At 33.4% G+C, this 22,992-nt stretch overlaps 1 protein-coding gene across 1 annotated transcript in view; it reads right to left on the minus strand.

The window, feature by feature from the left end:
* Window positions 1-4,192: 4,192 nt before the first annotated feature.
* LOC143225066 (dnaJ homolog subfamily C member 9) overlaps window positions 4,193-22,992 on the minus strand; it is a 32,325-nt gene continuing 13,525 nt past the window's right edge. Inside the window, exons 3-5 of the mRNA XM_076453765.1 lie at window positions 21,632-21,748; window positions 14,944-15,155; window positions 4,193-5,143 (exon numbers count right to left, since the gene is read on the minus strand). Of these exons, the coding sequence (XP_076309880.1) occupies window positions 4,943-5,143; window positions 14,944-15,155; window positions 21,632-21,748 (530 nt within the window). The 3' untranslated portion in view covers window positions 4,193-4,942. The remainder of the gene's footprint in view (window positions 5,144-14,943; window positions 15,156-21,631; window positions 21,749-22,992) is intronic.

Raw genomic sequence — 22,992 nt, forward strand, 5'->3', positions numbered from 1 at the left:
ACGAAAAATTAAAAATGTTTGTATAAAATAAAATTTATGTTGTCATAGTAACATCGGTAAAAAGCATACGCTTTCCAATAATATAATCAACTTTTAATCATTTTTTACATTTTCTCTTACTCTTGATTGGAGTTTCGATTTTGGGCAAATGGATTTATTTAGTCCCCTTAATCCGGTCTTGGTCGTGTCATAAGAGTGACGATCAAATCCCACTAACTGGCTTGAAAAGAACTTTCCACCATATTTATAGTACAGATTGTGCTTTTCTGATACAGATATCTTCTCCAGCGGACCTTATGGTTTATGCTAAATATCTCGCAAAATTGATACTGGGGATGCAGCTCTTTTACAATAATGCCCAGACGACACCTGGGATTATTTTTGCTACACTTATTGTGCTTTTAAAGAGGGATAGACTTGTATTTTGGATGCTTTATTCTGGTCAAAGTGGTCAACAACATTGGAGTGAATACTGGAATAGGCAGCTTCATTAAGAAAGTAGCGGAAAAAATCTTTTACTTCAGGATACAGGTTGTAGTTCAACAAGTAAAATGGCTGTAGAAACTTCAGGAGTATAATTTCAATTTACATGCAATCGGGAAAATAGTGATGCATTACCCTAAAGGGTTTGTATTACCAATTAATGTACACTGTGAAAAGGGTGGAAGCAAAGACAATCAGTGTAACCAGTAGAGCAGAATATAAGTCGAAACACTAAGAGATGAAAAGAACTAAAGTGATTTAGCATTCAATGAATGACTTTCAGGCAAAAGACATAAGCCTTAAGACAATTATTTATTGTACCAGAAATAGTGCACAATAACCAACACACCAGACAGTAGCTCTATATTGTTTAAAGACAAATATATATTGAGTACTTGGAAAGTCTGTTATGTCCAGAATAGAAAGGACAAAAATTACAACCAAGTTGTATCTTCCAGTCTCTACATACCAAGACATTATGTTATTTCCACCACAAAAAGCTGCACAATTAAACGTTAAAAAAAAAAAAAGGGAGTAGGAGGATACTTCTATTGGGTTGGGCAACAGAAATCTGTAGAGAATTGGTGTAAATTGTCACCATTTTGTGCAAGTTATTTTGCAACATAAAAGGCCCACAAGAACAACAATGTGGACAACTATAGCAGTATTAATGTAAGGACATCCAAGTGAAAGTTTAGGAGTATATAGTAATATATCAACCTCAATAAACCAACCACGTCCACTGACAGCAAGGCCTTTTTCTCCAACATCAAGGATCTTTATTACGGTTATGATCTGACACCATTTATATTATCAAGGTGCTTAAATAACAGTTTCAATGTGAACTGAATTTAGCTGATGAAGCATACTTTGTATGATTTTGGTACGTCTCTATAGATTGGTATTAAAGAAATGTCAAGACTTTTTAATACAAATATATATATACAAACATACACACACCAAACTGTTTATTACTTACCCAAATTGTCCTATGCATTAATTAAAAAAACTGATAAACCAGCAAGTTCATCTTCTTGATCTGAGAGCAGATCAAGTGACTGCACCGTCAACAGAAGAGTAAAACAGTAATAAGAATTTCCACATGAAAATAAAGAAATGCATAATAATATATCAACTGCAACATATCTGTTATATCCAATACTAACAGAGCTGATAATGTGTTTAGCCATTTACAATACAGTAAAAGTGGTAATAAAATTCATTATGATAACTTAGAATCAGCATCATTTGCTGAAATATTTTTTTATAGTTTCCCATTTAAATAACGTCTTATGTAATATTTGGTTATATAGAAACAGATATTACACAGTAGTGTCATAAATATCTACCATTTCACAAGTCTGGCAAACATATTTTATGGATTAGAATTCAAATATTTTTTCAAAAAAAGCCAAAATCTAATCATTTTTAAGCACCTAAAACAAGCAAGTGTAAGAGTCTGTTTTGTGTAATATGCATTAATTGTTACTTGATTAAAGATTGTTATTGGTTCTTTTACAAGACTTTAATTTATAATTTTCTGCATTATTATAGAAAAGTTCTTGTAATGTATTTTTTTAGAGTAAATATGAACTGGCTTGAAATATGAATCAATATATAAAGAATGTGGAATGACCAGGTGAGCAAATTAATCTGATAGTGAAGAAGCTTGCATATGCACCATATAGTAAAAGTTCATATCCAACTATCAAGTTTTTATAGGACTGCAATTATTTATAGTAGATTTCTAGCTTGTTGGTAATTAATTTAACAAGAAACAGACAGCACATAATCCTCTTGTTTCTCAAACAGTTCAAAATAAGTCAAACTTATGTATAAAGATTTGTTACACTACTGGTAATCACAGTTCTATCCAGATCTTTAAATAATTATCTTTTTCATCAGACCTCACAGGCACATTTAATTACATTAGCACACCCTTTAACAAGACAAAATAATCTCCCTTGCTCTGTTAATATACTACAAGTGGTGTAACGTACTTTAGAAACTATAACTGCTAAACTGACAACTAGACAGTCTAATTTCATTTTGAGTAACTTATTCGCATTAACTTAAGTCACCTATATACACAGACCGAAAACTTACAAATTAGACATTATATAAAAATACCAAAAGATACAAGTAGCCTAATGTTAACTCACAACACCTCAACCACACCACATGTGATTCATAAACTTAAAACACACCTGTGATAAATTATTACTTCTATAAATACTAAATTTAACACATGCTTTATACCCATCTAGATCATAACTCTCATATTTAAATCAGTCATGTAATTCTAAAAGTCCTGTTCAAGAAAAATATTTACTATATTTTCCACACTACATACAACTATTTTCAGTTCAAATACAGTTTTTCATATCATCTGCACCATCTGTTGTTCCCTCATTGCACAAAGCATCTAACAGGGATTCACCTTGACTGGTTGTACTCTGAATGTTGTGTTGCACAAAGTTTGTGAAGATATCTGCAAACTGAAAATAATCTTGTAATTCATTCTTCTGCTCACCATTCAGACCTTCACAGAGTTTGACATTTTTTGTATGCCTCACCTCCACTCAGTGATCTTAGGTCTACCAGATCTTCACCTTCTATGACAAAGTCACTGTCGTCTGGTTCAACATCTATGAAAGTAACAACTGTCATGTCATCCGTGCCAAAATAGCTGCACCCATTAGTTAGGTGAGCTTTGCCACCTCAATTTGGGGTATTCTCTATTTGTAGTCTTTCATTTTTTTCTTTTCAATTTGTACTCTTATTTTCTCTCTCTCTAAGATTTAGTCCTTTTAGTGCTTCTTCCTTTCTTCTTTCTTTCTAGGTCTTCTTGTTTTTTGACAAATTCTTGTAGATCACTCTTTTAGCCTAAGTGACCTACCTCTTTCTATCCATTTATCAAGTTTAGTCAACATGGTTATATAAAATGATTGTAATCTCTACACTATTTTCTCATCACCACTCCAGTTCTTCATATATATAGCTATTTCTGTTGTCATTCACATTTTCTTTTACAATTGTTTACCACTGTATAATCCTGGATGGCTTGCCAAATGTCAGGTTTTATTGGGTTGTAATCCTTTACAGCAAGTGTCTACTTTAATGGTATTCAATTTCAGCAATAAGTTTGAAAACTGTATTTGAAACAAGCCAAATGTATGTAACAAACTTCATTGAACTATTGGTTATCATAGTTGTATTCAGAGCTTTAAATATTTTTTTTCTTTTTTGTCAAAGTTCACACAGGTAGGTTAAATCCTTTAGAATATCTTTTGCAAGTTATTTTTCTCTATCTGCTATCACACACAGTAAAAGCTGTGAAACTCACTTCAGAAATTGCCCTTTATGGCTAAACTGATATTCAAACAGCCCAACTTTCACTTAACTTACTTGCACAAACTTGGTCACTTATAATTTACGACTCAAATGAGGCTTAGAACTTTCTATAAACTAAGAGATATGATAATGTAACAAGACTCACTTAAAGCAATGAGAAAAATACAAAAGGTTCAAGTGACATGATGTCAATTCACAACAACTGAACTACCACATGACTTGTCAAGAGTTGCATATGCAAACCTGCAATAAATTATCCCTACTAAACATTCAACACTTGCACTTTATAACTGTGTCAATCATAACTTTTATATTAAATTTACATGAAACAGTCGCATGTATCTAACACCAACAATTAAGCAATTTCTTTTTATTAGAAATTTTTTCATACACAATAACCTCCACAATCAGGTTTTAAACTAAAAGTTACTGATAGTACACTTAATATTACAAAAAAACACAAACAAAAGTGGTTAATGTTTACATAATAAATTAACTGTATGCACAGCTAATGAACAATTTTAAGAGTCACCTTACTCTTTATAAACTGTACAACTCAATGAGTAGTTTAAGAATGTATTGCTTTCTATTTTTTCTTAAGTGTCTGGTACATAGTTCACATACAACGATCTTAAAATTTCAAGACAAAGAAACTTTCCTCAATCTTTCAAGAATATACATAAACCACATACATTATATATTTTTCACTAAACACATACACAACAGCCAAATAACAGAAGTGTATCACAAAGACAATTTTAAACAGATGATAAAAACAGGTAAAAAATTAAAGCAACTTGTCAACACACAAATATTTTAAGATTACAAAGTATGTTTTCAACTTTATAGTGCAAGACCTATTCAGATAGTTCACATTTCTCACATGTAGGAAACTAAATACCACTATCTTATCTTTTATTAGAATTTAACGTTCTAACTTTAGGTAATTATTCTCAATTATTTGGGATAACTTTTAGGTGAAAAAATCTCAGTGAAATCAACCTAGAGTAAATGCTTACTTATGCAACAGCTATGTAAAAATTTTTTGATCTGAGATATTACAGAATTATCATCCAAGAGAGCTTAAAATTATAGAAACTCATTTTTATTTTTTCTTTCCAACTCTTCCTTTAGGTTTTCCTGGCTTACAGTATTTAGCCTCAAGACTACTCATTAAGTTATCAAATGTTTTTTCTCGAGATTGATTCCGTGAAGCTATAGCATGTTCCAGAGAGATGTCACATCCATCTCCACTTAAGCCCATCTGTTTTTTTACTTCTTCAGCCTCTGTAGCTTCTTCCAGGTACTGAAATACAACAATGTTAAAATTAGTTTGTCAAAGTAAGTAGATAAATATATTTTAAAAAAATCCAATCATGCATGGCAAAAGTAAGCCTTCTATTTTGCAAACAATGCTCTAAAAATTTTCTAGCCTGTGTTCAAAGTTATTATAAATTACCTGTATGTATCTAATTACTTTTATTAATATATCAACTGATTCATTCAATACTGTACACATTAATAACATGGCATACCTCAGCATACTTTTGTGTTGATTTACATGGTTTTAAGATTTGTTAACTAACAGACAAATAAAACATGACTACAACACCGTAATGTTAAATGATTTAACTCCTTGAAAAAGATTTAGAAACAAGTAACTTTACCATAAAGAACATTTCATGCTGACCTAAAGCAGTCTCATCTTGCAAGTCAAGCTGCCAGCAATTGATTTTTCAGTTATGTGTGTAGTTGCATGTAATAAAGTTTAAAATAAAAACTTTAAATGCAGAAACCATTCTTAAGAGTATGTTGGAAGTGTTAATATTTTTCACAATACAGACAATATTTAAACTAAAAAAATATGTTAACTTCTAGATGGAAAATAATTTAACCTGTTTTTAACAGAAATTTTAATTTCTAAGCACATCACACGTAGTTTCTGGTTAAATACAAATCTCTTATAAAATAATTATCTTTAAAATATCAGTCACTGCACATGTGAGTAAACGTAACTTCTTACTCTTATAAAATCTTAATTATACATGCTGCTCAACAAACATTTCATTGTTGTGTGTGTATAAAATTAATATCTCACATTTCTGATTTTATAACTTGTCTACAGAAAAAGTCAACATGCAGCAATAAAACTTTTAAAGATTAAAGATGATGGAATTAATTCTTAGCTGGACAAGTAAATATTAGGAAGTTTAAAAACAATAAGGTTCCTGGGCCATAACATATTTCCCCAAGGGTTTTGAAGGAGGTTAAAGATTTGATACATAAGCCACTTACTACTATTATTTTTGTCAGTCTTTGAATAGCGGGCAGGTGCTAGAGGATTAGAATTTAACTAGTGTAAATCTGCTTTTCAAGGTAGGTGATAAAACCATCCCAGTAATTACAGACCCATTAGTCTCACATCAGTTGTTGGATAGTTCTGAAAAGTCTCTTAAAAGGTGTGTTACAAAGTCATTTAACAATGTTCAAAATTTTATTTGATAATTAGCATTGTTTCACTGATGGAAAAATTTTATATCACAAATTTCTTGATATTCTTTGAAAAAGTTACTGCTTATATTGATGATGGAAGAGTGTAGATTTAGTATGTCTGGATTTTCAGAAAGCAATTGACAAGGTGACACACAAAAGGATTGTATTAAAAAAAGAATCTCTATAGGTGTGAAGAATAAGTTAACGAGTTGGATAAAAGAATGGCTACATAAAAGAAAACAAATGATTGTTACAGTTGAGTTCAGTCAAACTGGATTAATGTCACAAGTATGGTAACTCAGAACTCAGTCTCAGGACCTCTGCTTTTTTGACTTGCATCAATGACAGAAAATGGAATAGAAAATAAATCACTTAAGTTTGCTGATGGCATCAAGGTGTTGGGTATTGCTGGTTGTAAAGAGAATGCTGCTTCACAAAAAGAGTTAGATCATTTATTGAGTTCGGCAAATAAATGGCAGGTGAGTGTTAATTACAATAAATGGAAGATAATGCACGTGTATTATTATAAGTATACTCTGGAAAGAAATAACCTGAGGTGTTATGAATTAAAGGGGTCTTAGTGTAATAGTTGATCAGTTTCTAAAGCCATCTAAGAACTGTGCTGTTACTAGTAGTAGAGTAAATAGGAATTTTATGTTGCATCTATAAATACTGAATACAAGTCTAGAGAGGTTGTAATTTCTTTGTATAGGTTACTGGTTAGGCCACATTTGGAATACTGTGTCCAGTCTTGGGCTTCTTACCCAAGGAAAAACACTGAATTGTTGGAAACAGTTGGTTGATTGAATTAGTGTTTTATGGCACAAAGCAGCAAGGCTATCTATCTGTGCCAAATATCTGGTAAAAAGGGAAAAATAAATTAAATGTAGTAAAAAAACATAAAAGGAAATGAAGGTAAAACAAAACAGCATAAAACCAATGTTAACACACAAAGTTAAGAGAGAAAGCAGAGTAAAAGAAGTTTTAAAGGACTTTCTCTAGCAAAATGGGAATGATCATAACCCGCCATGAAGACTAACAGGTAAGTACAAGAACCACTGTCAGTCACCTGAAGTTGGACATTCCAGTCCTGGTTCTGGGTTATGCGTCATAACAACCATTATCAAAAGTAAAGTAATATAAGTTTTAAAAGACATGTAGCAAAATCGTAATAATAATTAGCCAAATGTCGGTAAAAAGGTAAAAGTAAAGTAAATGTAGTAAAATTCATAAAAGAAAACAAAGGTAAAAACAAAACAGCAATTAAAAACATAAAATGGCATAAAACCAATGTTGACATCCAGTCAACAAAGTTGTAAAAGACTTTCTGTAGCATAATGGTAATGATCATAACCTGCCAGGAAGACTAACAGATAAGTACAAGAACCACCATCAGTCATCTGAAGTTGGTCTTTCAGACCTGGTTCCAGATTATGTCATTATAGCCTGCACCAAAAGGTAAAGTAATAAAAGTGTTAAAAGAATGCAGCAAAATTGTAATAATAACTCACCAGGATGACTAACGGGTAGTTCAAACAGCAGCGTTAGTCACCTGAAGTTGGCCTTTCCAGTCCTGGTGTCGAGTTAATGTTATGGCCTTTTTCAATTTAAATCAAACTAGACAGATTGTGACTCTTAAAAGGGAACCACAATAAAAAAGGTTTAATGAATAAATATAAAACACTTAAATGACATTAAAATGGTTAACGGCTTTTAAAAAACTAAAAACTTTATCAAGGTAGACAGTGTCACCATCACCAATAACACAATCCAATGTTACAGACAAACCCTGGGACAGAACATGTTTAAAATAGTGCCGTCCTTGAGAGTCGTAATGATAGCAAGAAAGTAAAATGTGACTTACAGTGATTTGAGTGTTACACAAACGACACACTAGTGCATCAGTTCCAGATAAAAGAAAATAAGTTTAAAAACTGTGACCAATGCGTAGTCTAGTTAGAACAACTTCCTCCTTCCGAACCTTACAGAAGCTAGACAGCCAAAGCCCAATATAGGGTTTTATTTGGAAAAGCTTGTTGTCACGTTGCTCACTCCAAGTGGAATGCCAGCTGGCACGGAGCCAAGCCTTGAGAACAGGACCATAATCCATGTACAGAATAGGCACAGTGGTGAAAGTGCCAGAGCAGATAGGTTTAGCTGCCATATCTGCAAGCTCGTTCCTGCGAATACCAACGTGGTCTGGTATCCAGAAAAACTGGATAGAAGTAGATGTTAATGAGAAATGGGCCAGTCGGTTTTGAATATCAGTGAGAACAGGGTATGAGCCAAGGTATAGCGATTCCAGGGCCAGTAGAGAACTAAGCGAGTCTGTATAAATAGTGCAGTTGGAGTACTGCTCAGTTTCAATATGATCCAGGGCAAGAGATATGGTGTACAGTTCAGCAGTGAACACAGAAGCTGTAGAGGGGATTCTATGCTCAACCACCAAACCGCAACAAACCATGGCAGAGCCCACAGAATTACCTGATTTGGAACCATCCGTATAAATTGGAATGGAAAGATTGTTCAAAAGATGTTCAGTAAATAAAAGACGGTACTTCCAATCGGGAGTATCTGCCTTTCTCAGATGACTTAAAGAAAGGTCACATTTGGGGACTGTAATAAGCCATGGTGGGATGGGCTGATCAGTGGATTCTGCAATGTTATCCAAGGACAGAAAAATTCATCCAATTGCATCTGGATGCAAAGGCCAAAAGGAGCAATGGCAGATCGTCTGTTCTGAAAAAGTATGGCCCACTGAGGAAGGAAAACACATCCCCAGGTGGGATGCTTTGGTAAAAAATGAAGTTTCGAAGAATATAGTAAATACAGTTGCAAACGGCAAAGGTGCAGAGAAGGTTTATGAGATTCTACGTATAAGCTTTGAACTGGGGAGGTGCAGAAAGCCCCAGTGCAGAGTCGAAGTCCTTGATAATGAATGGGGTTCAGCATCTTTAAGACCGAGGGTCTGGCAGAGCCATAGACCATTGATCCATAGTCAAGTTTCAATCGAATAAGAGCACGATATATCTTTAACATAGAACATTGATCCACTCCCCAACCAGTGGTAGAGAGGACATGGAGGATGTTCAGTGCTCTTGTGCATTTAACCCGTAGCTGCTTTAAGTGTGGTAAAGGTCAGCTTACAGTCAAAAATAACCCCCAACAACATTGTCTCAGGGACCAAAGGTAGCAAAACTTCACCGATACGGAGTTCAGGATCAGGGTGAACACCCCGTTGGTGGCAAAAGTGCATGCAAATGGTTTTAGAGAGAGAGAAATTAAAGCTGTTTGCCGTGGTCCACTTCAATACACGATTGAGGGCAGTTTGTAGTTGCCGCTCAATATATCTCATGTTAGACGATTGACACGAGATGTGAAAGTCATCAACATAGAGCCCGTTTGCAACAGTGAGTGGGAGTTGTTCAGTGATGGCATTTATCTTTATACTGAAAAGTGTGACACTCACAAGACAGCCATGAGGGACCCCAAGTTCCTGTACAAAAGAACGAGAAAGTGTCGAACCCACACGAACTTGGAATCTCCTGCCCATTAAATATTTTTTGATAAACATGGGTAAATGGCCATGTAAACCATATATATGGAGATCTCGCAAAATGCCATACCTCCATGTTCTGTCATAAGTCTTCTCAATGTCAAAGAATATTGATACAAGGTGTTGTCGTTTCAGAAAGGCTTCTCTGATTGATGTTTCAAGTCGAATTAGGTGGTCCGTGGTGGAGTGACGTCATCAGAACCCATACGAGGTGGGTGAGAGGAGGTTGTTTGATTCAAGGAACCAAACAAGACGAGCATTAACCATCCTCTCTTAGGTCTTACAGAGACAGCTCGTCAAAGCAATTGGACAGTAGTTTGAAAGAATCTTGGGATCTTTCCCAGGCTTAGAGAAAGGTAAGATAATAGCCTGGCACCAGGCATCAGGAAAAACATTCTCCTGCCAGATCCAGTTAAAAACAATTAGAAAAATATCAAGAGAAACAGGAGAGAGACAGTGCAGCATGTCATAGTGCACATCATCAGGTCCAATAGATGTACTGCCAGACTGATGAAGGGCCATTTTCAGTTCCACCAGTGTAAAGGGACGATTATAGTCAAAGAGACAGTCAGTTCATAAGAAAAGAGGTGAACGCTCTGCCCAAGCCTTGATGGCCAAGAAAGTGGAGGAACAAGCAGAAGTGCTAAATACCCGGCAAAAGCTTTCACCTAGTATTGGCAATGCTCCAGACATCCACTACCTCTTGGTCATCAGAGAGGGGGACAAGATTACAGTGCCCACTGACATTTTGAATCTCGTCCCATACGATCTTGGAACTGGTGGTAGAAGATATGCTAGTTGTGAACTTAATCCAAGATTCCTTCTGGCTTTGACATCTTACCCACCTAGCATGTGCATGGACCTACTGGAAAGCGATAAGGTTAGAAAGTGTGGGATGTCTACGGAAAGTATCCCAGGCCTGTTTTTCAGCCTTCCGTGCCACGTGGCAGGCAGGATTCCACTGCGGACAAGGATATTGTGGAAAATGTGTCAAGGATTTAGGAATACACTGAGCAGCTGCTTGTATAACACAGTCAATTACCTCTGCCACACAGTCATCTATTGATGGCTGACTCACCATGGCAGGATCACGTTCTGCAAGAGCAGTGAAAGTGGACCAGTCTGCTTGATCCAGCTTCCACCGGGGCACGCAGGTAGGGTGGCATCGACCATGGTCAGTCTCTCTCTAAAGTATAGGAAAATGAGCACTGCCTAGTGGATTATTGTCAACCCTCCATGAAAAATGGGAGAGTAATGAAGGAGAGCAAATCGAGAGATCAACAGCAGTAAAGAACTGACAAGATGCGTGAAGGTAAGAGGAAGAACCAGTATTGAAAAGAGAAAGATTGTGATCAGAGAGCATACGCTCTACAGAACGACCACTCCTATCAATAACAGCACTTCCCCAGAGGGGATGATGTCCATTAAAGAACCCCAGGATTAGAAAGGGAGATGGTAGCTGTTCAACGAGAGCATCAAGGTCTGATTGAACATATGTCTCTCCAGGGGACAGGTGGAGAGAACAAACGGTGATGGTATGACCCAAAGATACACGGATGGATACGGCCTCCAAGGATGTGTTGAGTGACAAAGACAGGGTGGGCACATGCTGATCAACCAACAGTGCCACCCCTCCATGTATTCATCCATCACACAGCCTGTCATTTCTGTACAGAGAAAACTGCTGAAAGGTGACTGTACTGGCAGGTTTTAGAAATGTTTCTTGTAAGGAAAGATATACAGGATGGTAGGAAGCAATCAGTGTTTTGATGTCATCCAGATTAGAACGTAAAACTCGACAGTTCCATTGTATCAAGGTGGCCATTTTTAATGACGGGTAGGTGAAGTGGCTGGAGAACCCTTCTGTTTACGACCACATTTTTTTTCCTTACTGTCCTCATTCAGAGGCCTATCAACCTCCATGGATCCTGCCTTGAGTCGATTGGGCAGGTCTTTGTTGTTGGAAGGGGATTCCAGTGACTGAAGAGGCAAACGAATGACTGTTTTGCATCTTGGAGTGGGAGAAAAAGATGTATCTGAAGAAATGCCTGTATTTGAAACCAAAGGATGTGGATCTTGGGGTTTGTTGGAATGTATGGGAGGAACAGAGATGGGTGTAGAAGTTGATTCATCAACCTTTTTAACCATGGAGATCAAAAGGCTTTTCATTTGTTTTGAAAACAATTCTCTTGGAGGCACAGAGAGATCTGTTTGCACTCCCACTGTAGTTGTGGAACGAAGTGCAGCAGCACATGTCCGAGATGAAATGGCGGACAGCAATTTGAGTCTCAGGTTAACTGATGTTATTAGTCGTTTTCACAATAAGGACACAATGTAGCTCTGTATCACACTTATCGGCATCACAGTCTTTGCCACCACAACGAGCACATGTCAGGGAACCACAACATGACGTCTTTGAGTGGCCAAACCTCTGACATTAGAAACATCGGAGAGGGTTTGAAATGTACAGCTGTACTCTGCAATTTAGATAACCTGCCTTGATGGTGGCAGGTGCATGTGGTGATGTAAATGTCAAAACGAGGATATATGTCGGCAGTGTAACTCCATCTTTGCGAGTGGAGATGTGCCTCACTGAAAAAACTCCATGAGTGGAGTAGCATAAGGGGTAACCTCAATAGGTACATCCCCAATTGCCAAGTACATAATCTGAACTGAATGAACCCTTTTGAGATGGGCTCAGTATAATACACTAGTTCGTCTACACATCTGCATGTTAACTATTTGCATTATACCTTTTTATACAGCATGTGTATCTTCACAAAATTTGGTAGACTTTTAAAGATTTGTTTGTGAAAAGAGTGTTTTGTTACTAGTTTGAGCACAAATTAATTTTATGTTATGATTAAGAAAACTATTTTGTCCCAGAAATCACAAATTATTTGCCTAACCTCTAAAACCTCCTAAATACATTTCAAATGTTTGTTTACAGTAAGACTTTATATTTTGTTATTTTCTATACTCTAACCATCAGAAATAAACAAGAAATAAAATTTATGCTCTTTTGTGATTGAATGACTATATATAATAACACAAAAATACAAATATTTCGTCAAAGTAGCTTAAAGTCTCATAATGCTAGATATTTATATATGCATTTATTTTTAATTATAGACCTTCCAGTCATGCCTAGCTAACATTATATAACTTGCATTAATAAGGTGCATGTGTACTCATGTTACAATCCAGTAATATAAGACTGACCTTTAGTCCTCCCTGTCTTGGCAGTTTTTTTTAATGGACCAGTATTTTGTAATATACAGTCACATTTTAATTATTATACATTATATATGTTTATATTTTATTGATATTTAGAAATAAATTATTAAACTTATTTTTCTTAAAATACAAAACTATAAATCAAGAAGTAAAGTAAATAATTATCTACCTATGATCTTTGAACTCAGTTACTGCTTGGCATAGGTTGCTAAGCTTTTTAAAATTTTGCACATGGAGGATACCAAACAACTATATTTAAGTTATATACACACATACACACACAGCTGAATAACAAAAAAAAAAAAACTATACTGAGACCATAGAATTCCACTATAATTTATTGTGTTTAGTAACTAAGATGCATTTAGATTTAAAAAATATGGAATTTTGAGCAATCTAAAAACAAAACCTACTTTCATGAAATCTTTGTTCAAAAAAACATAGTACCCTTTTCACAGGTTAAAATGGCTGAGAAAAGCACTAAGAGGACATTCTAAGCTGTAGATTGGTTATTCACAAGTCCTATATTGTAGTAAGAGTGTATAAAAGACCATTTCAAAAAATGGAAAGAGTTGAATGGGGCTACCATGTTTAATTCAGTACATAAGCCAAACCTCAGCAAAATAAAAAGGTACAAGGTTCTTATTTTATATTATAGCTTGTCAATATTATTAGAGTTCCTAATTTGTACAAAACTAAAGACATAGTATTTTGACATCACAACTGTCTCATTTTAAACAGTGCTGCATTCAACATACCACATAGCTCACTAAAATCTATATTTTGGTACATTTAATATTTACTTTTAAATTAAGAAACTAACTTGCATAACATTAAACTTGGAATTACTATCCACAAGTTGATTCCAAACTTACTGACATAAATTTATAAAATAGAAGTTCAATAAAATTTTGAATGCAAGTCAACAAACAAGATGGCATGGCCTTTGACCAGTGACCTGTTGCAAAAGGGTGAAACTATCACTCTTTGAAATGGAAATTTTTAAACTATAACATACATCTTTCTGACTGTTTAATATCTTGTCAGACACTATTTAGCCTTTTTATTTGGGTTTTGTAAAGTGACTGAAAGAAAAAGATGATTCAAAAGCTCCAACTACATAAAGGATATTTTATTCAAATGATTTGTTACTGCTTCTTGACTGAAAAAGACAGGTAAATAGTGATTTACTATTGGAAATATTACAATAAATATTAGATTGTTTTTCTTTTAAGTAATACAAAGAAATTGCACAATTAAACAAGAATTAGTTACTAATTAATCGATAAAGCCATTAATGTATTAAATCAATATATCTATTTTAACAACTAATCTTCACGTTGCAGCTAAACTTTATTAAATCTCATCTTTATTGTACTTATTGAATAACAAAAACAATACAGCTAATAATGCACATTACCTACCTGTAATTAGCTTAAGTATTTAGTTTTATCAATACTATATTTATACCTAAATAAACAAACTAAAATATATACACTGAGCATTGAATATTTTACTGTACAAATTGTTCACTAATAATTCACCTCTTATTCAAATTAATTAAAACACTTACTGAAAAGTTCCCAGATAGTTTATTTTTATCATATATTTAACTAATAAACTTTCCAATTTGTGCATTAACAGACCATCAGAACAAAGAAATACAACAATTATTTCTGAGTTGTTACCAAAGTGTCTGAAACACTAATATTAGACAAGTAATTTCTTTTTATGAAATTATCATCGATGAGTGCACAAGCCACACAGAAAATAATGTCACTCTTCGTTTTTGTATTTATGTAAATTATAACAAACATTACCCTCTTCTTCCTATTCTTTTGTTTTTTCTTTGTCTCACTGGTGAAATTCTTATAAGCTTTTACTTGTTTTTCCTTAATTAATGTCTTGATAATTTCTCTGTATCTTTCTTCTTCATCAACATCATATCCAGGTGCATGCTCACTAATTTTATCCATGTCTCCTTCAAATCTCTCGTAGTAGGTTTTTAAATCTTCCTTCTCTTCCTCTGATCCTAAATTATAAATCATAAACTTTTAGTTACATCTAGAAAAGATTAGAAACTGTTTTAATCAGTTATACAAACCATACATTCTTTTCTCCCTCTAATCCTAAATTATAAACCATAACCTCTTAAGTAGATTTAAAAAGATTATGCACTGTTTTAATAATCTATCCAAACCACACTCATAGCTATATTTTCTCTCACAACAAAACACTCGCCTCTCCTATTTTCCATCATTTTTAATTATCTCAAAATAAAAACCATGTTTTTCTTTACTTTTAATCAGTTTTATTGAGACCAGCTTGAGAGTTAGTGATGAAATACTGACTAATTATCTTGGTAGACACTTTTAACATTTACTTTTTCATTTGAGACTTGCCAACCATAACCATAATGATTTTACTTTTATTCCAAGGTGTTGTAATTGCAAAGAGTATACTTGAATCTGTTCATAACGCAATAAAACTGTTTAAAAATCTAAACATCATATTTCTTTACAAAATAGCAAATGCCAAGGTATTTTTTATTCATAATTTATGTTGCACAATGAAACTGATGAAGAGAATAACCATCATGGTTCCTTTTCCTGGAACCACTTCATTAGTGGTTTCAATCATTGTATTCTCTTGGTTCATGTATTAAAATAATTTCCTGTTCTTAAACAATCCATGCCTCACTAAAATATTATGGCTGTAAAACCATATTTTCTGTGGCTTTCCTTCTACAATTTTACAAATACTAACTAGAAGTGGGGTAGATATTTTCAACACAGATGAAGTTTGTTCTTCACATTCAGCTACTCTAAGTTTCCTAATTATAATTTAAAATGGGTACATCAACATCAGCTGTCCTACAATTCCACTATTTAAAAGCAGCCTACTTTGCATTAATCAGATATACGTATCTTTATATTGATAGCATTGTTGACTATCACATACTGAAAAAAAGTATTATCTCTAAAATATCAAGGTAGGAATTTGAGGAATTTTTATTTACAGGCCAATTTTAACACCTTGTTTGCTACACCACCTTCTGATGAGGCATTTCAAAAATATTGAATGGAAAATAAAGGTCATCTTTCACCTTCATTTTTTTTACATCGTGCATAATTATATCCATTCCCACAAGTGGTTAGAAACTTATAGTGACCATGGAATATTTCCCATTATGTTATTTTGTTTCCACATATGAAAGTTAACTCTTATGAATCATGCTGTTACAAATTATTTTCATGATCCTGGACATGTTTCATAATTTACTGCCCCTGTGGCATTTTAATAATTCATCAAAAATACACACACACACACACACATTAAGGTCTTAAAATACCTATAAAGACTGAAACTTCAGAGGAATACACCCTAAATGAAGTTAACATATTTCTGTAAGTAAGGAACGGTGTTAAAATTTCAGAAAGAGCAGAAGTATGTCAGCAGCATTTCTCAGCTTTCTTAAATTAAGCTTATTTGTTTTCAGTTTAGCCACTGAACGTTTGTGGAAAAATAAGCTATTTTTTCAACTACTCTGACAACACATCTGCCACACGCTCTTCTGCATGCATCTCATTTAACTTTCTTAATTATAGAACATTTATTTTCCAGTTGATGCTCATAAAATGGTCAATAACAGTAATTCAGTTTACAGCAGATCTAGAAGTCAATCTATCACAAAAAAAAACAACAGATGAAGCACCTTTTAGTTCAACATCAAACTTATCTTTGAAATCACTACACACAAATGCAAGTCTTAGAAAGATCTTAAAGAGTTTAATTATAGACCACTGAAAATAGTCTCATATCTTCACCCATAAAGATCCTAATAGCTCACTTCTCCCTTTAGACTGCTCAGGTTTAATTTAGTTTCAAATACTTCCTGAAGTTTTAGCTGAGGAGTACAGAACCCTTTACTGCTTACACTAAGTGAAACTTGTGACAGCTTACCTTTAAATTCCTTAATTTATTATAACATGTTTTTTTCTCAGGTGTGTGGCCACATTTAATACTGTTCCCATTTTATAAATGACTTCCATCTCATAAATTGCACACATTGTTTTTGAATAATCAGTTTTTCTTACTTCATTTACATCCAAAACTTCAAACCTAAAATATTTCCAAACAACTAATTTGTAGCACTAAATTGCATTTTCTATTCTTATGCTTCAATGAGGAAGCCATTCTTGCCACAGTACATAATAGTTTGATTTACTGTTTATTTGATGATTTGATACATTGTATTCACAAGAAGTACATTCTAAGCAGTTTTACTTAAAATATTTAAATCTATACTTAAAATGGTTATACAATACATAAGCCTGAACAAATGCTTGCATAGAGAAGTTGAAATTTATATCAGTGATGTCGAGAAAACCCATTTGTAGGGATATATGTATGCAAAAACGTCTCGTTTGGGTTGAGAAAATATTTTACGTAGAAGAGCGAACGATGTTTCGACCTTCTTCGGTCATCGTCAGGTTCACGTTTGGAAGGGGTTGTGTAACCGAGTTTCGGAATGTATAGGGCAGTGTTAGCTGTTTGAATATATAATTTTATTTTATATTTAATATAGGTATAAAGGCATTCCTTTATATTGGTTTATTTTGGGTTTAAGTTGTTGTATAAGTAAGGCTTCTTTAATTTTCCATTTGTTTATGTTTGTTCCTTTATTTAGTATTTGGGTGTTTTCTATGGTTATGTTGTGTTCATTTGACTTGCAGTGTTCGAAAACGTGTGAAGGTGACTTTTTATGTTCTTTGAATCTGGTTTCCATTTTTCTACTTGTTTCTCCAATATAGAAGTCGTGGCAGTTATCACATTGTATTTTATAAATAATGTTGGTGTGGTGTTTGTCAGTGTAGTTTTTACATAGTATAGACCTCAGTTTTGTGCCTGGATTTTGAATAAATTGGGTATTAACTGAAATGTCATATTTTGTTACTAGTTTTTTGCCAAATGTTGGTTATTTGTCTGTTGATGTCGGAAATATATGGTATGCAGCAGTATATGGTTTCCTGATTTTTTGATTCGTGAGATATATTTACTTTTGTTGGTTGATTTTGCTTTCTGTTTAGGTGTGTGCGTATAATGTTTTCTACAGTTTGTGGAGGAAACTTATTGATGTTGATGAAGTATTGTTTTATTTTGTCTAATTCATTGTTAATTTTATCTGGTGAGCATAGTTTTATGGCTGTGTTTATTTGGTTTCTTAGTATGTTGAGTTTTTATTTTGTTTCATGTGCTGAGTCCCAAGGAATGTATAGTCCAGTATGGGAGATTTTTCAGTGGATTCCTGTTTTAAATTGTGTATCAGTTCTTGTAATTTTGAGATTAATAAATGATATTTGATTGCTTTCTTCCTGTTCACATGTGAAGTTAATGTTGGGATGTATACAGTTAATGTGATTGAAAAAATAAAGTGTGTGTTCTGTAGATCTGAATCCTGCAACCGTGTCATCTACATATCTGTACCAGTATAGTGGTGGATGTAATGCTGTGTTAATTACTTGTGTTTCAACTTGTGTCATAAAAATATTGGCTAGAACTGGTGATACTGGGTTGCCCATGCTTAGACCATTTGTTTGTATATAGTTGTGGTTGTTGAATGTGAAGTTTGTCTTTATAGTGGTGAATTCTATGAGGGTTGCTAATTGATTGCTGGGAACGTCTACAGTTGGGTTAGGGTCTCGAATATAGAGTTCTAAGGCTATCTTGCAGGCTTCAGTGGTTGGAACTTCTGTAAAGAGGGATATAGCATTGAAACTGGCCATTAAGGCTTTATGATTAAGTTGATTAGATTAGACTTGAAATTAAGAGAGTCTTTGATGAATGAACTGGCTGATGTTACATATTTGGAGAATGCCCATGCTTTGTATTTACCCAGATTGTAATTAAACGATTCATATGTGGACATTATTGGTCGTAATGGGCAATCTGGTTTATGAGGTTTGGGGATGCCGTATATTTGTGGTGTGCGTGAGTCGGTTTTACGTAAGTAGGAATAAAGTGTTTGTGAAATTGTGTTGGCTTTCTTCATCTGTAGTAGTATTAACTTCAGAACTAAGTGAAGTGTATTCTATAGCAATATTACAAAAGCTGCAGGCATCTTAAGCAGCAGTATTAATGAAGGAAATTTGTTCAGTTGTGTCTCGTGTGTCTTTGTTGGATATGTGTGTATTGATTTAAATTTGTCCGTGCCTGATAGGATGTTCTTCATTTTTTGGATGTATTCATTCGTGTTCATTATGACTATAGCGTTACCTTTATCTGCTTTTAGAATTTATGTTTTTGTCTTGTTTTAGGTTTTTAATGGAATTAATGTCTTTTTGTAAGATTGTTTTTCAGCTTTCTGTTTTGTGAAATTATGTTGATGGTTTTGTGAGAAAATTCTTTGAACAAATCGTTTAAGATGTTGTTTTTAGGTGTTTCTGGAAAATATAAATTTTTAATTTTACCTGGGAAGTTTGGCTGTTGGATGTTAATAAAATTATCTAAGTTGTCTTCTTTCTGTTGGTTGTTTGTGGTTTTCTTGTTTTTGTTTTCCGTAGAAAGTGTTACAAGTCTCCTGGCGAGATCTTCTAAACATGTTTTGATTTCTATGGTTGGAATGTACCTAGGAGCTATTGCAAAGTTGAGTCCTTTGTTAAGTAGATGTATCTCGTCTGTGTTTAATTGTCGGTCAGATCTGTGAATTATGAGGTTAGTCAACAGTTTGTCGTGTTGATGCCTTTTCTGTTGTTTGCATCTTAGTTTTTCTAGTTTTTTGTTGTGGCAGATCTTTTTGTCTCTGTCATTCTTAGTATTGATTTGGTTTATGTTTCATTGTATAAGTCCGTAAATCTCTGGTTTAATGCAGCATGGCAGTTGATGGTCTAGGTTCATTTTTTGTTTTTGTAAGTCATGTAGTTCTTTGTATTTTGTGTTCAACATGGCTTTAAATAGTTTTTTCTGTAAATTTTGGATAATGTTTGTGCATTTATTAAAATTTTTTTGAAAGTTTTACCTTTACAAAATTAGGGGTTAGTTGTTCTTTTCTACATTGTTGAATAAAATAGATGTCATTTCTTCTATTGATAATTCTTTGGTTTCAATTTCTTAGTTTCTTAACAATTGTGTGAGCGTATACTGTTAATAGTGGTGTACAGTATGCTAGTTCAGACATTATGGTAACAGGTAAGTACAAATACACTAAGAAAAACACAACCTGACGATGACCGAAGAAGGTCGAAACGTTGTTCTCTCTTCTACGTAAAATATTTTCTCAACCCAAACGAGCCGTTTTTGCATACATATGAAATTTATATTATCCAAAGCATTTATTTCTATATAACATAGAAAAACACCTCCAGAAAAAGGAAAACCAAACTGCATCACATGTAGTCACCAATGAACTGCAAGTTAGATGAATCATTACAGCTCTGATCAACATTCTAAAACCTTTACATTCAAGTCAGTTCCTAACAGTGAATATTATTGAAGCTTACTCTTCCAACACAAATGACTAAATTTTTAATATTCACATCAATTACACCTTACAATTCCAGTTCATAACCTCAAAGCTGGAATCTCAATAAATAAGGCCATATAGAACATAGGTAGTTATTTTTTGTTAAATTTAAAAACATTGTCTTTACAGCCAGAATAATACTTCTATAAACAATTAAAAATATAGGAAACATGATTTTATTTCAACAATACTTTTAAAATACCCATCTTTATCTGAAGATAATTTTGGTGCAAAAAAGGCTAGTTAATGGTTACTAAATACATGAACTTTGAAAATCTAAACAAGCTGTCATTAACTTTCATCATAATCAAACCACTCACACATTTCTTAACATTGTAATTTTTTTTTATCAAACAGTGTGGAAGACAAACTTTATGAAAACTAATCAAATTACTATCTTAGCCCTATCTTACATTACCGATTCACATAACAAAAAATTGTTTTATGAAATTCTCATATTTACTGATAATCATATCAGAACAGTAACAATGAAGGGAAACTAAATATTGATATAAAAAGTAATTAATTTTGAATGAAATATGAAAAAAAGATTTACATGAACAAAAATTTAACAAAATTATAATAAGAAATTTTAGGCATACAAATGCTAAATAAGAAGTAAAATTTGTTTATAATTGTTTAAGATGTCAAAGAAAGCCTGAGCAGTATTAAGGGGCAATTTGAAGAGTAGAGGAAAGAACATGGCAGGTGTTTCGGTTTAAAAGTACCTGACCCCAAGCCAGAGCTCATGGTTAAAATACTTTGGATAAAGTTACTAACACTTTTAATTAACGAGTATGATTGCTACTGTATTCAGCAGGAAGATAACAGTCTAGACAGTCTTCACTGTATCACATCATTTTTTCTTGGAAATATTTTGGGCCTCAATAGCACTTTAAACTTTACATTGAAATACAAAACACATTTTTAGCTGCATGTAAGAAGCAATTACTATAAAATATTACATAATTAAACATTGTGCCTACCTTTATATTTTTTCAAATAATTTTCTATGTCTTTCTGAGAAACTTTTGGAAATAACAGTCTCCAATAAACTGACCAGTCTCTTTCTGGTGGTATGTCATTTTCATCATCAACTTCACCTGTGTGCAGATTAAAAAATTTTCTAGCCAGATGTTCTTGAAACAATAATGGATGGATAAATCTGTTTTAACAGCCCTCTAATCATAAAATCCTAAAATGTTGCAAAGCAAATATCCACAATAATATTAACCTTTATGTTATCAGGTAACATTTTCCAAATCCTGCTTTTGCATGAACTGAATTCATTAGTGCTAACATTATTCCCCACATAATGAATAATTATTCACTGCAGCTACATTTTTTTTTTCCCAAGATACACCAATAATTAAAAATTAAAAAGAATTTTTGGATTCCAAACACAATTTCAGCACTTTATCACATCAAGACTGTTTTAAAAATTTAATATTTCAAGTATAGGTATATGTGAATTGAGATCAGATAAATTCAAAGCTAGTGCCAGTCTGAGCAAAAATAAATTAATGATACAAGAATGCTCACTGATCCAAAAACCTTTTTTTAAACCTAGAGATGACCTAAAAAGGTCAAAATATTGTTCTCTGTTTTATTAGTAAAAGTGTTAATACTCATAAAAGCCATCCTGGGACACAAGTTTACTCCAAGTGTTTCTCGTCATCACAAGATATGAACGTTGAAGTCAAATGGTAATTCACAATCAAGATATTCTACACTAACTTGTTAGGAATTAATCATTCCATCACTTACATTTCAAGATGTGATATAACATGAAGAATAACAATGTAGATTTACTGTATGTTATTGTTCAGCTGCTCTCAGAATGACTGAAATGTTCAACAATTAACTTTTCACAGTGAACAGCATAAGTAGCTCAGAGCTTTGGCTCTGAGTAAAACTAAATGCAACACAATTAACCTTTTTAAAGTCCATGAAATAACAAATTGATAGATCAACTTTAACTTTTCTTGTCACTGGGGATGGGTACGTATGCCTGTATTACAGTAATTACCAAACGTGTGATTTGAAATATTGGTTGGTTGGTTGATATGTTGTTTGTTTTATGGCACAAAGCAGCTAGCCTATCTGTGCCAAATATCTGGTATAAAGTTAAAATTAAAGTAAATTTAGTAAAATTCATAAAAGGAAATTAAAGTAAAACAAAGTTAAGAAAAAACATATATAGCATAAAACCGATGTTTACATCTAGTCTACAGCGTTAAGAGAAAAACTACAGTAATACAAGTTGTAAAGGACTTTCTGTAGCATAATTGTAATTATCTTAACTCAGCAGGAAGTCTAACAGGTAAGTACAAAAACCACCGTCAGT

Source organism: Tachypleus tridentatus, chromosome 9 (assembly GCF_004210375.1).
Source record: "Tachypleus tridentatus isolate NWPU-2018 chromosome 9, ASM421037v1, whole genome shotgun sequence".
NCBI classification, from domain to species: Eukaryota; Metazoa; Arthropoda; class Merostomata; order Xiphosura; family Limulidae; genus Tachypleus; species Tachypleus tridentatus.